The sequence below is a fragment of the Protopterus annectens genome, chromosome 5.part0 (genome assembly GCF_019279795.1).
Source record: "Protopterus annectens isolate FY-2018-M chromosome 5.part0, PAN1.0, whole genome shotgun sequence".
NCBI classification, from domain to species: domain Eukaryota; kingdom Metazoa; phylum Chordata; order Ceratodontiformes; family Protopteridae; genus Protopterus; species Protopterus annectens.
Window position 1 is genome coordinate 553920066 of NC_056735.1, and position 12499 is coordinate 553932564.

General features: G+C 37.5%; 1 protein-coding gene across 1 annotated transcript in view; it reads left to right on the forward strand.

Annotated features, from left to right (window-relative positions):
* LOC122802699 (PI-PLC X domain-containing protein 2-like) overlaps positions 1-12499 on the forward strand; it is a 1085285-nt gene that overhangs the window by 495520 nt on the left and 577266 nt on the right. The window contains exon 2 of the mRNA XM_044072444.1: positions 10511-10977. Within this exon, the coding sequence (XP_043928379.1) occupies positions 10511-10977 (467 nt within the window). The remainder of the gene's footprint in view (positions 1-10510; positions 10978-12499) is intronic.

The window sequence follows — 12499 nt, forward strand, 5'->3', positions numbered from 1 at the left end:
GGAGAAGCCATTCTCGACTTCTGTCTGGCAAATGGCTTGATAGTAGCCAAGACATGGTTCAGAAAGAGAGACAGTCACAAGATCACATACGAGAGTAGCCAAAATGCAACTCAGGTAGACTTCCTCCAGTAAGGAAAAGGCATTGGGATAGAATCCATGATTGCAAAGTCATCCCCAGTGAAACAGTTGGCTCACAGCCCATAAACCACTAGTTGCCACAATCAGCTACAAGCAATGGTCAGAGAAGGCTCTAAGGTCAACAGAGACCAGGCTGAAGACCTGAAAGTTGACTGGGGAGAAAGTACAACAGTTCAAGGAATTACTAAGTGCTCTAGCACACCAAGAAGAGGAGGAAATAGGTGGAGTTGAACAAGAACGGCAGCACCTAAAAACAGCATGTGTTAGGACTACAGAAAAGATATGTGGCTGAGCCAGGTATGCAAATAAGGTACTGTACATAAGGAAAGCTGGTGGTGGAATGCGGAGGTCCAGGAAGTCATCAAAAGAAAGAAGGAGTGCAGGAAGAAGTGGGAAATAGAAAAACTGACCAGGCTAGGAAAGACTACTGGGTGGCTAACAAAATAGCTAAGAAAGAAGTTGCAATATCAAAGAATAGGGCATCGGGGGCACTCTACCAACTTCTGGAAAGTGATTCAATAACTGGCACAAAGAAACAAAACTATATCAGATTGCAAGGCAAAGCCAGAAAGATAAAGAAGATAGTCAGACATCTGTCATAAGGGATGCCAGCAACAACCTGCTCACCAGTCCACAGGACTTAAAAGGCAGATGGAAGGAGTATTTCCAGCAGCTTCTGAATGAAGAAAACCCCACAGAAGCTGTACTGCCCCAGAAACAGCTTATGATGAGAGAAGAAGAGGAGCCCACCCTAGAAGAAGTAAGAACAGCACTAAGGTGTACAAGAAAGTGATGTGACCAGTACTACTGTATGGTACAGAAACCTGGTAAAGACAGAACAGTTGAAGAAGCTAGAAGTGATGGAAATGAAGTGCCTGAGAAGGGTGGTAGGATGCATGCTGTTGGACAGACGAAGAAATGAAGACATAAGAGCAGAAGCCAAAGTAGCTCCAATTACAGAAAAGATCAAAGAGAATAGATTATGGTGGTTTGGACATGTGCAGAAAAGCAGAAGACAATCTAGTGAGGGAGATTTGGGACAAACAGGAAGAAGGTAAGAGGAAGTGAGGATGTCCAGCAAAGAGGTGGATGGATTATGTGAAAAAAGATCTGCGACAGGCAGGCATGAGTGTTGAAGAAGGCAGGAGTGTGGTACTGAATCGAGAGAGTTAGCAATAGTTAGCACGATACCCCAACCCCATGTAGAAAATAATGGGAAAGGGGGGGGGGCTGATGATGATGAGTTACTAATTAAGTACATGTGACTGTTCCAATGTATTTTATTTGAATGCATTTTAAAAGCATTTTTTTACAAAATAATTTTTTTCTGGGGATGTGTACTACTAGCTGAAAGCACTTAACCAGTGAGTGTAAGAAACTGATTTTGTTCTATAATGCAAAAGGTGTGTTTTTAATTTATAGGTGCATAGGTAAGTACTAGGCTAGCGACCCTTGCAGACCATTTTACCAAAAAGGTGAGAATTAAATGCTGTACTTTATGTCTGTGATGTAAATACCGTAACCATTATGCCAACCTCCAAACAAAGTTTAACAATGGTAATAACTGCTTGAAGTATGGTAATTTAGAAATTGTACCATTACGGGTTTTTTTTTTTCTAAATGCAGCATTAAGGATTCCTAATCTTAATACTTTCAATGTATTCTGTGTGCCACTCCAACAGATTTTACTCTGATTTTTTTTTTTTTTTTTTTGAGGAATATAGGAGTTTTCCATTTTTAGATGAATGGTGGAGTTCTGTGTGGGACAGTGGGAGACCATTCTTTCCACCAAAACATTAGTAAAACATTTGTGTCATGGGTTAGGTGAGGCTGTGTTATAGAGCATATTTTGTGTTTTGCTACATTTTCCTTTAGCAAAACATTACAAATGCATGTGATTTGGGTATGCCCAAGGCTGTGGTGTAGAGCATGGCAAATTTAGAGACTTTTTTCAGGTTACTGATTCAAAATTTCAGGATGTGCTCTGTCAAGCCCCAAGATGTAGAAACTGAATGGCTAAAAGTTCAAACTAAAATATATTAAATCTGAGATTGCCTTGGTCAAAATAGTCTTTTTTCTCCAATGTATGACTATCTCAGGGGTGGCATATATCTATATTTGGGGATATGGCAGGCTTTCCACTTACATCAGGGGAGCAGGATGGTATGTTTCCCTGTAAAAAAGAGGTTTACAGGCACAGAGTGATGTTTAGTATTTGATCATGTGTTGTATCTTGGTCTTTTTTTCCTCAGGACACGACAGTGCTAGTTTTGTGATCTCAGTAGGGAGCATTGTTTTTCAGGATAACCTAAAGTGTTTGTATTGAGGGTGGTATATTGAGCTGTGCTATACCCATGATGACTAGAGGGCATTTGTATCCATGGTGAACTAAGGGACATTTTCTTTCAAGTATATGAGATGGGTACAGTGCATTAGCCATCCTCTTCCTTCCAAGTTTTATATATATATATATATATATATATATATGTGTGTGTGTGTGTCTGTATATCTATAGCTATCTATCTCTATATCTATTTATATGCATACAAATCTAAATGCATATATCGATCTGTCTATCTAACCTCTCTAGTCTAGGCACATATGTATGTATGTATGTGTATTTACGGTCTCTGCAAATATGAACTATAGGTTGCTGTGCATGACAATGATGACAATGATAGTTACTGCAAGAGGATATACTATCAACTTAGCTCTCCTAAGCATTGGTATCTATATGTGGGACTGAGCAATGTTGCTGTATTTCAGCAGAAGCTCCCAGAAGCATTTCTTTGAGTGGTGGAATGTGTATGAGATATTCTTTCTGAAAGAATGTATTACAGAATGTATGGCATGCAGTCCTACCAGCACAATCCACTGCATGCTAGTGTGGGTGGAAGGAAATATCTTAATGTTGTCCTCTGTCATTTGTGTGGGTGATGATGTGTTAGTAACTAACAATGGTACATATGCAGCTTTACCTAGTGATTTTTTTAAGGTTGGATATCATCCATGAATGTTTTGCTGATGATTTACTTTGTTTTTAGCTTTTGTTAGGTCTGTCTGCATGGATTTAATGCCAAGTGGTATATCTGCAAAGATGAATGCCTTTATTTTATCTCCATGTCTGCAAGTATTGAAGAGATTGTCTATTGCACTGCACTAACATTATGTGTGTATAACTGCTGTAGTTGCCACAGGTGTATTTGGTTAGTATTGTGGTCTTGGTATACACAAGTGGTGCTTAACAGGGATGTGTAATGCATACTATTGTTTCTTATCTTGGTGCTGGCATTATCATATTACTGTACTAAATATTCCTTATGATGTTGTACAGTGAACGTGAGAAGGCTCATGAGGTTGGCATCATCAGGCTACCTTAGCACAGGATCCATGTACACCATTAGTGAAGTATATAAAATGCATTCTGTAAATCAGAAAAGAGTAATCACATTGGTTTGTGTACCTGCATATATACATACATGCATGCGTGTGTGTGTGTGTATATATATATATATATATATATATATATATATATATATATATATATATATATATATATATGTATATATATATAGATAGATAGATAGACAGATATACATATTTCATATCACTGTGTTCACTGATCACCTTGTATACACCTTGTCCTCAAGGTTCAAGTGGTTGCTGGGGTGATTAATTTGATGGAATATTGTAGCGTGTAAGTTGTTACAGCAACCAGAAGTTGGATGTTATAATGCCATCTGAAATCTTACAAATTAATCTACACAGACACTCTTCCATGTACTCAGGCAGGACAGTCAATGCTGCTCATTTCCTATATGAGACTCACCCCCAGATGGAGGGACACAATAAGCTGCCGAGGCAATTGTTACTGATACTTTACTGTGACTGCGAACAGCAAAGAGAAAAGCACTGTCTCCAAGACCCAGGTGTTGTTGGGCCTGACAGGCTGCAGATATGGAGGATAGAGGCCTAGCTCAGTAGCATGACAAGAAACATCACCAATAGCAGTAGCACGTTACAGAGAATTGATCCTCATCAGTCTAAGCTCCAAATGACAATTGATTTGACTGCCACAACATTAAGTATAAATTGTTACTGATTCTTTTTTTTTTACATTTTATTGTAGCAATATTCGTGCCTGCACTTTCACATTTGCTGGCACTTGCTTCTTACTGTAATCTATGTGCCACTCATAATTTTGGTCTGGGATACGCATCAGGTGCCAGCATATTTTGGAAGTGCATTTTGCATCTGTGTTGCATATTTGCCATGATCCGATCATGCTTCGTAGAATATACATCTAACCACATAACCACTCCTGTTTTCTTATACAAAACCTATTGTATGTGCACACATAAAGCATATATACTCTGCAGACTTTTATTTGTACATTTATTGTTGAGCTGCCTACATCTTGGGGTTGTCCTTTCTAGACCTCTGAGAAATAACTTACCAGTACACAGGTGTGGTACTTTTATTTGCAGTCTGCCTAAGTAATTTATAGTTGTAAGCTGTACACTGCATCTGCCAATGTCAGCACATTCTACTGTGTAATAGGACAAAGCCCTGATTATGACCTAGATGACCCAGAACTGAAGCCTGTGGATGGTAGAGAAGAAAAATGAAGTTAAGAATCCAGTCATTTTCTTCAGTGAAGATGAGTTATTTATAGAGATATTATTTGAGATTGATGGAAAATCAAGGTGTATACTCGCAGAACAGCATTATCAAAAGCCTAACAAGATAGCATGTACGGAACTTGCACTTCAGACATGTTCGTCAGCAAAAAAGTAGAGTATAATAGTCAATAAATAAAAAGCCAAGACATTTATGGTGCTAGCCCAGTCTCTGCTCCATTGACAATGGCTATAACTGGCTAGAATGGGGGAATGGAGTGAGTAGGATGGTGGGATAGTTTGGCTGGTCAGGCAGGCAAGAAGCAAAAAGGAATGCAAAACTGTAGCCAACAGTTTTAATATTATAGTTGTGGTGTTCTTATATTGTGGTTCATGGAACATGGGTTCCATATTGTGTTTACTCTGTAAGCTGTATTGTTTTAGCTCATACTTTGACAGTCGTTAGTAACTGCAGTATACTTGCTCTCTATAACATTATATGCTAATTGTCCTTTCAATATATGTTTCTTTGATATGTATTTGCTTATTTTAAGAGTTTAGGAGATAGCTAACTAATATTTAGACTTATGAGAGCTGTACTATATGGTGCTGTGAGCTGGCTCACAAAGGGACTCATTTGCCAGTACTGGTAATTTTAAACTTGCTGGTATTTATGTAAAACACTATAATATTGTAAGTATTTATAATGTATATTTCACACTATGCAATTACATATGTTCATAAATAACTTGGTCTGACAGCAAAACAGATGTATCTTGCTATGCTTCCAATTATGGTGCAGTCTTGCCAACCAAAAATCTGTTTCTTTCCTTTATAATTATTTGCTTTGGTATTACATATCATCTTGAACTTAACTCAGGCAGTGATATAAATATCGATAGAAAAACAAATATCTCCTCTACAAGCAGACTTTTAACAACCGAAAATTGGAAACCGTGATTCTGTTGCTTCTATTACAAATTTTTCTGGCTGCAAGTATAACTTTTTTGCCAGCTTCCAACTGAGGTAAAATAAATTAGAAGCATGTGATACTCAACACTTATTTGAAATAGGTTTTCAAAGCCAGAAATGTAAAGCCACTGTCACTGCAGAGGTACCGATGCAGGTAAGTCTCAACCTTTACTGCAGTAAGGTATAGAAGCTGCCCTTTGGATATAGCTGTACAGTGCCTGCTTTCTTAGTTTAAGTTCTTCTGTAAGCACTAGTTTTTTTTTTCTTTTGCCATAATAGCCCTGTCATCAATTTGAAGACTTCTGCTAGAAGGCAGTTCACAATTTCTGAAACACTTGACTAAAAATGCCAAATAGCAATGTATTGACCTAGAGGCAATTTCGGTAACAAAACTCATTTCTGAAATGACAGCACTACACTTGCAACTTAGAAAAATTGTGGTGCAAGATAAGAGTCGAAAAGGTTTCAAATAATCTTTCATGGCAATATTTTTAGCAAGCAGTAATTTCTGCATTACTGTTATGTTGCAAGAGTATGATATACCCATAGTTAAAAAATATTTACTTAGAAAACATATTTGTTGTGAATCGAATACTCATGTTCAAACTCAGAGGCAGAAATATTTATTAGGAGTGTTACACCAGCCACTTGTTATACATGGACAACTAGGAAAATGACTTACTTTCTTAATCTGAATATAATGCAGAACCACAATACAATCAATATCTTGACTTAAATTAATAATGAAACACTAAAATGCATCACAAAGAGCTTCTCTATGATTTAATGATCTGAATATGGTTCGAACCTAAACAAAATAAACAAAACCTTGTCTAACTAGAGTATTCAGAACATATGGTATTTAAATGTCAAACTATAGTTGCAAGGACTCAAAAGGAGGAGGATCATTTGTCAGCAATGTTGGAAATAATTGGCAAGAAAGAAAGTGGTAGTTTGTTCCTGATACCATCTTGTGAGTAGCCACAGTAGTGTAGAATTCATCATTGTTTTTCCACGAGACAAATGGTTGCAATGATTCTTTCAAATAAGTAGCTACCGAAGTGTAGAATTGTCTGTTACACAGTCCATTTTTTGCAGATGAGTCAAACGGTTGCACACATTATGAGCTTGGAGATGTATTTGCTGATGTTGAGCTATATGGTAGTCCTTAGCAATGGAATCTTTCTAAATGCATCACCAGAATTCAGAAAGAACACAACAAATGCACTCCAGAACTACATTTTGTTGTCCATCTTTTTTCAGTCACCTAAACAAAATTTTCTGAACATATATCCAAGGTGTGGTTTGAAGGTGGTATTAGTTTGTGGGATGATGACTTGGCACTTATTTACTCACTGAAAAATAATAACATCATTAACTTTGCTCTTTCCTTAAATATGACTTTCTTTGGCAGACTGGATTAATTTAGTTGGAAAACTGGAACAGAATACTGTGTTTCAGTTTAGATTATGATGGTTTCCATTTATGCCTGGCATATTTTGTTCACAAGACCACAGTTCCCTGCCCCAAACTATAAAAATAGATATGATGGCATCACTAAGAAAACAGTCTTTATGTATGTTATAATGTTAATTTATCATGGCGTATGCTTTGTTAATGTGTGTGTGTGTGTGTGTGTGTGTGTGTGTGTGTGTGCGCAATCTATCTATATATGTCGGTGTGTGTACTATCTGTCTGTGTGTGTTTGTACATATGTATCAATCTGTGTGTGTGCAATCTATCTATATATGTCTGTGTGTGTGTACTGTCTGTGTGTGTCTACATATGTATCAATGTGTGTGCGCACATATCTATCTATAGGTGTGTGTGTATACATATCTATCTGTCTATTTATGTGTGTGTGTGTATGTGTTCATATCTATCTATATGCGTGTGTGTTTGTGTACATATCTAGCTTTCTATATATACATATATGTGTGTGTGTGTGTATGTATAAAGTATAAAGTATAATATATAATGAATTATAATGCAGATTGTTTACATCCTTTTTTCCATATTTTATGCTAGCATTTGCAATGCACTTGACATCATACATACAAGAAAATTTGCTCAGTACATTATGTGCTGATATTTGTAATGCACCATACTTTTCATATGCTGGAAATTTTCCCCAGCTCTTTGCTTTCAGTATTCAGTTTTACTACTGTCTAGCAAAGAAGCATTCATTTTTCATTAAAATGTGTCTCTTGACACAAATAGTAGTAGGAATCATTGTACCAGACTTGAAACTAAAGTAATTTCAATCTGCTATATGGAATCTAAAATTGTAGACCAGATGTGTTAATTTTGAAAAAAAAAGCCATCCTGGACATGATATTTGCCATAATTTTGAAACCGTGATAAATTGCTAATGCTAATAGGTTAAACTACCTGCAATACTACCTGGAGTAGATAGGATTTCTAAAATCACCTCGAGCTTTTAGCTGCATCTTAGTCATATCACTCTTTATATGTTCTGGAAGAATGCTATGCACAGTGTAGATAATAGCCACATTCTTCTTCCAGCAAATGTAATTGACAGTCTTCAGTTGTTTAAATAATGGCGTGTCCTATTCTGTCACTGACACTTGATATGGTTATGCTATTCAAAATGTTCTGCTTTTCTTTGAAAACTTCACAAAATGGCTAATATATTAGTAAAATGCTCACACTTTGCATAAGTGTGTAGACTCCAACATGGATAACTGCCATGCTCTATGTTTTGACAATTTTTTTTATTCTTTCCTGAATGTTGCATAAAGGCTAAACTTCTGGCATGCTCCCTACCCATCTAGAGATGTATTGACTATGGCCACATATTTATAAAAAGTACAGAAGAGTCTGTTGTAAAAAGAAAGGGAAAGAAAGAGCATGTAGTAAAGTCTCAAAGTCAAAAGAATTCGCCTTATTACTTATTACAACCACTCAGTGGATCTATTTTGAATGTTCGAACATTCAAAATTCAGAATCTCATATGGTCAACACCATATGATCGGATTTTTGAATGTTTGAACATTGTTATGGAGATCTCTGTAAGGGAAGATTTCCCTTTTCTGCACTGTAGTGCGATCTCAGAGTTGGTATATTTAAAGAGCGGGGGATGTGGGAGTGCAGGGTGGCTTGCCCCCCTGCTTAAAAGCTTCAGGTAGATAGTTTTATGTCATTTATTTATTTTTATTAGATATTCTCACTTTTGAAAGTTCAAACATATGGTGTGACCATATGAATGTCGAACTTTCAAACATTCGATTAACTAATATAGACCCCCATTCAGCTGCTCTTGTATATTGCTGTGACATACTTCTACACAAAAACCATATAATGTTGCTGCTAATGTAGCAGATCCACTTTGCAAACAGTTACTGACAGAAGTCAGTAGTAAAATCAGGGCTTGGGCTTGGCTCCAGGACTTTAATCAGTATCTTTACATTAAGCAGTTTTAACTGTACAGCCAGCTGTTCATTTGCATTCTTAGATGCCAATGCCTGGTACATTCAGACCTTGAATTGAAGTTTTTCCTTGCACATGTATGCACTAAGAAGACCCACTGACGATGGCAGCAGAGTCAGAGTTGATATATGATGATGATGATGAAGACTTTCACAATGTTACAGCTGATAGGATTTCTCCTCCTGTCTTAGTCTCCACTCCTCCTGTCTTAGTCTCCATCCACATTTCAGTCAGCTGAAGAATTTAAGACTGTCTGCCTGAATACAGATGAATACAGATTTTTCTGTGGCATTTTTTGGCTCCCTACAGCTGACCATCAGCTGCTTCCAGGGCAACTCCTTAGCCACCAGATTTACAAAACCTAAATAGCTTCATCTGGACTTACTCTAGCCCTGGTTCAGGCCAGTGAGAAAATAAGAATTTGTAGAGCAATGACAGTTGCTGCAGAGGTGTGTTTTCTCTCTTAAAGAAACTATTCCTACATATGCCCCTCTTATCCCAGGGAAGGTATTTAGCAGGTTACACTGGCATATTTTCCATGACCCCATGTGTAGCTCAATTACTACCATGCCCCCTGAGGGCAACACCCCTCACACATTTCAGGCTTCCACCTGAGAGGAAATGTGAAGGTGCATTTGGGCATATGCACCACTTCAAGGTGGGCACACACATTCTCCATGCATGAGCCATCAACCACCCAAGTTACAATTTGTACATGGATCGCCTTGACTGTAGTCAGAGCTTTATCCCTCCATGCAGTTGGTGCAAGCTTCAGCTGAATGCAGCTGTACTGCTGACAGTATCGCTAGGACAGCTGAAAAATCATAAGACTGGTATGCATCAATGGTGAAAGACAAAGTCTACACTTTAAAGGAAGCCTAATAAAAAGAAATAACAGGGAACAAGATCCTATGAGAAATGGAAGAGTTATTTCGATTAATAACTTTTTCCCATTATGATAATCTACTGCTATTATATTTTTAACTTATTTATTGGTTAACTATGTCTGAAAAAAGGTAATATTGTTTGGGAGAAAACAGAATGTCCTCCCAAAAATATATAATAGTAATGCAGTAGTTGTAAATCACCTTCCTCCCTGAATAAATGCCATTCATGAGATAATCCATGCAGAAGTGAAAAAAAAAATGCAATTCTGCAGGTCAAGAGTGAGTAAACCTGGACCCTTGAGGTGTGAGGCAGAGATCTTAAAACACTGAGATTAAAACACTGAGAAACTTTGATGCTAAAGGTTAGCTAATTTTCATAAGCATATTCCATTTTCTTCTATACAATATCCTATACAGTAATCCATTGTAATTTGCTTTTTATAGGCTCACATGATTCCTTCAGTTACTGGATTGACGTGAATGCACCAGTAGGACCAGACCAGCCCCAGGCAGTTAAACAGTTTACTGGAGTTTTCCGATCCCTTGGTAGAAAAATGATGAAGAAATGGTCAGCAACACAGAGCCTTACCTTCAACGAGCAACTTGAAGCTGGTATACGCTACTTTGATCTCCGTGTGTCCTCAATGGAAGGGGATCCAGGAAATGACATTTATTTTTTACATGGCTTATATGGAATGAAAGTTCAAGAAGGAATGGCTGCTATAAATAGTTTCCTAAATGAACATACTAGGGAAGTTGTATTTCTGGACTTCAATCACCATTATGCTATGGCAGATGAATGTCATATACGTCTCATTAAGATGCTGCAGGAAATATTTGGACCTAAATTATGCAGCACAATGCCTGTCGAAAGCATAACATTGCAGTATCTGTGGAGTAGTAAGTATCAGGTTAGTACTGTAACTATTACAGAAAACAACAACTGATTTATACCAATTTCTTGATAATAGTTTATCTACTGATCTATAAATATCTCACTTGGTCATTTGCAGCTACCTCTGGTACCATGCAATGTTTTTTTTTTTCCCAAAACATTTTTTATAAACATTTTCATGAAAGCATCCAATTTTATTAATGTTGCCATGCAGTGCGCAGTATCTCCTGTGCCCCACTGCATACTTCAGGATTTTTCTGAGGCAGTGTAATAGAAATTAGTTGAACTTGCATTGCATGAATTGCATTAATGACAGCATTCTAATAGAGCTGCTCACTATCTCGGGTATTACAAATCCATCCCCAGAAGTACAGTTTGACCTGAGAGGTGTCAGCCTCATACAGAAATACTGAAACAGTGTTACATTCTATTCAGCTTTTCTTGTCTCTGTATTCTAGTCTCCATTGATTATCTATACCTGTTTTCGTTATATTCATTATACCAAGGCTCTAGAGTCTGTTCTAGAAAAGTAGGAGTAATTCAGTTATACCAAGGCTCTAGAGTCTGTTCTAGAAAAGTAGGAGTAAGTCAGGAATTCATACTAATGAGATAACAGTTTGTAGTAAAGCAAACTTATTGCTGCCTTCATAGTCACGTATACATTTAGGGATGGTCAGCCTGCCAGTATGTTTTTGAAATGTAGGAAGAAACTAGAGAGCCTTATGTAAAATCAGTTAAGCATAGGACAAATGTACAAATTCTGCACAAAAGGCACCTTTAGTATTGCAAGCAGTGTGAGGCTATAATGCAAAGCACTGTAGCACCATGTCACCTGTATTATTATTTTTTTATTTATTTATCCTTTGCTGACCAGCTTAATCACACTAGGCTAGTACCGTCTTTTCAGCTGAGACCCGAGGTTGTATATGTAGCACTAGGGGAACTTTAGCCAGGACATCGAGTAACTTCTGTACTCTTTTTGATAGGTGCAGTGGGATCTTTCATGTCCACCTGAGCTACCACCATCTCAGGAAGATGCTGGTTTGGTTTAATGTCTCTTCTGAAGGATGACACACTCAGGAGTTCAGCATCACCCTCCTTCCCTCAATGCTGCACTGCAGTGTCAGCAAGGCATCTACATTGTGTGGGATTAGAACCCACAGAGTTCTGTACCAACAGCAAGTGTTGCACCTGTTGTGCAACTGACACTGCAATATCCCAATATCCAGAAACATATCATAGCATAACATGATATGACATGACCTAAAACAGCTAAGAGTGCTGTTTATGAAGACTGTGCACCATGGAGTGGCCTTGTTATTCCACCTGTTTTTACTGAGAAAAGTAGTAGTGCAGTGGGGTAAGATATGTATGCTGTCTTACCCCATCACATAGACACTGTACTCCATACATTTTGTACTTATGCAAATCACCTTCCTCCCTGAATATATGCCATTCATAAAGAAATAGTTTTGAAATTACTGGGTATTCTCAGTAGGGTAACATATAGGAATCTGATTACAGCCCATCAGATGTTG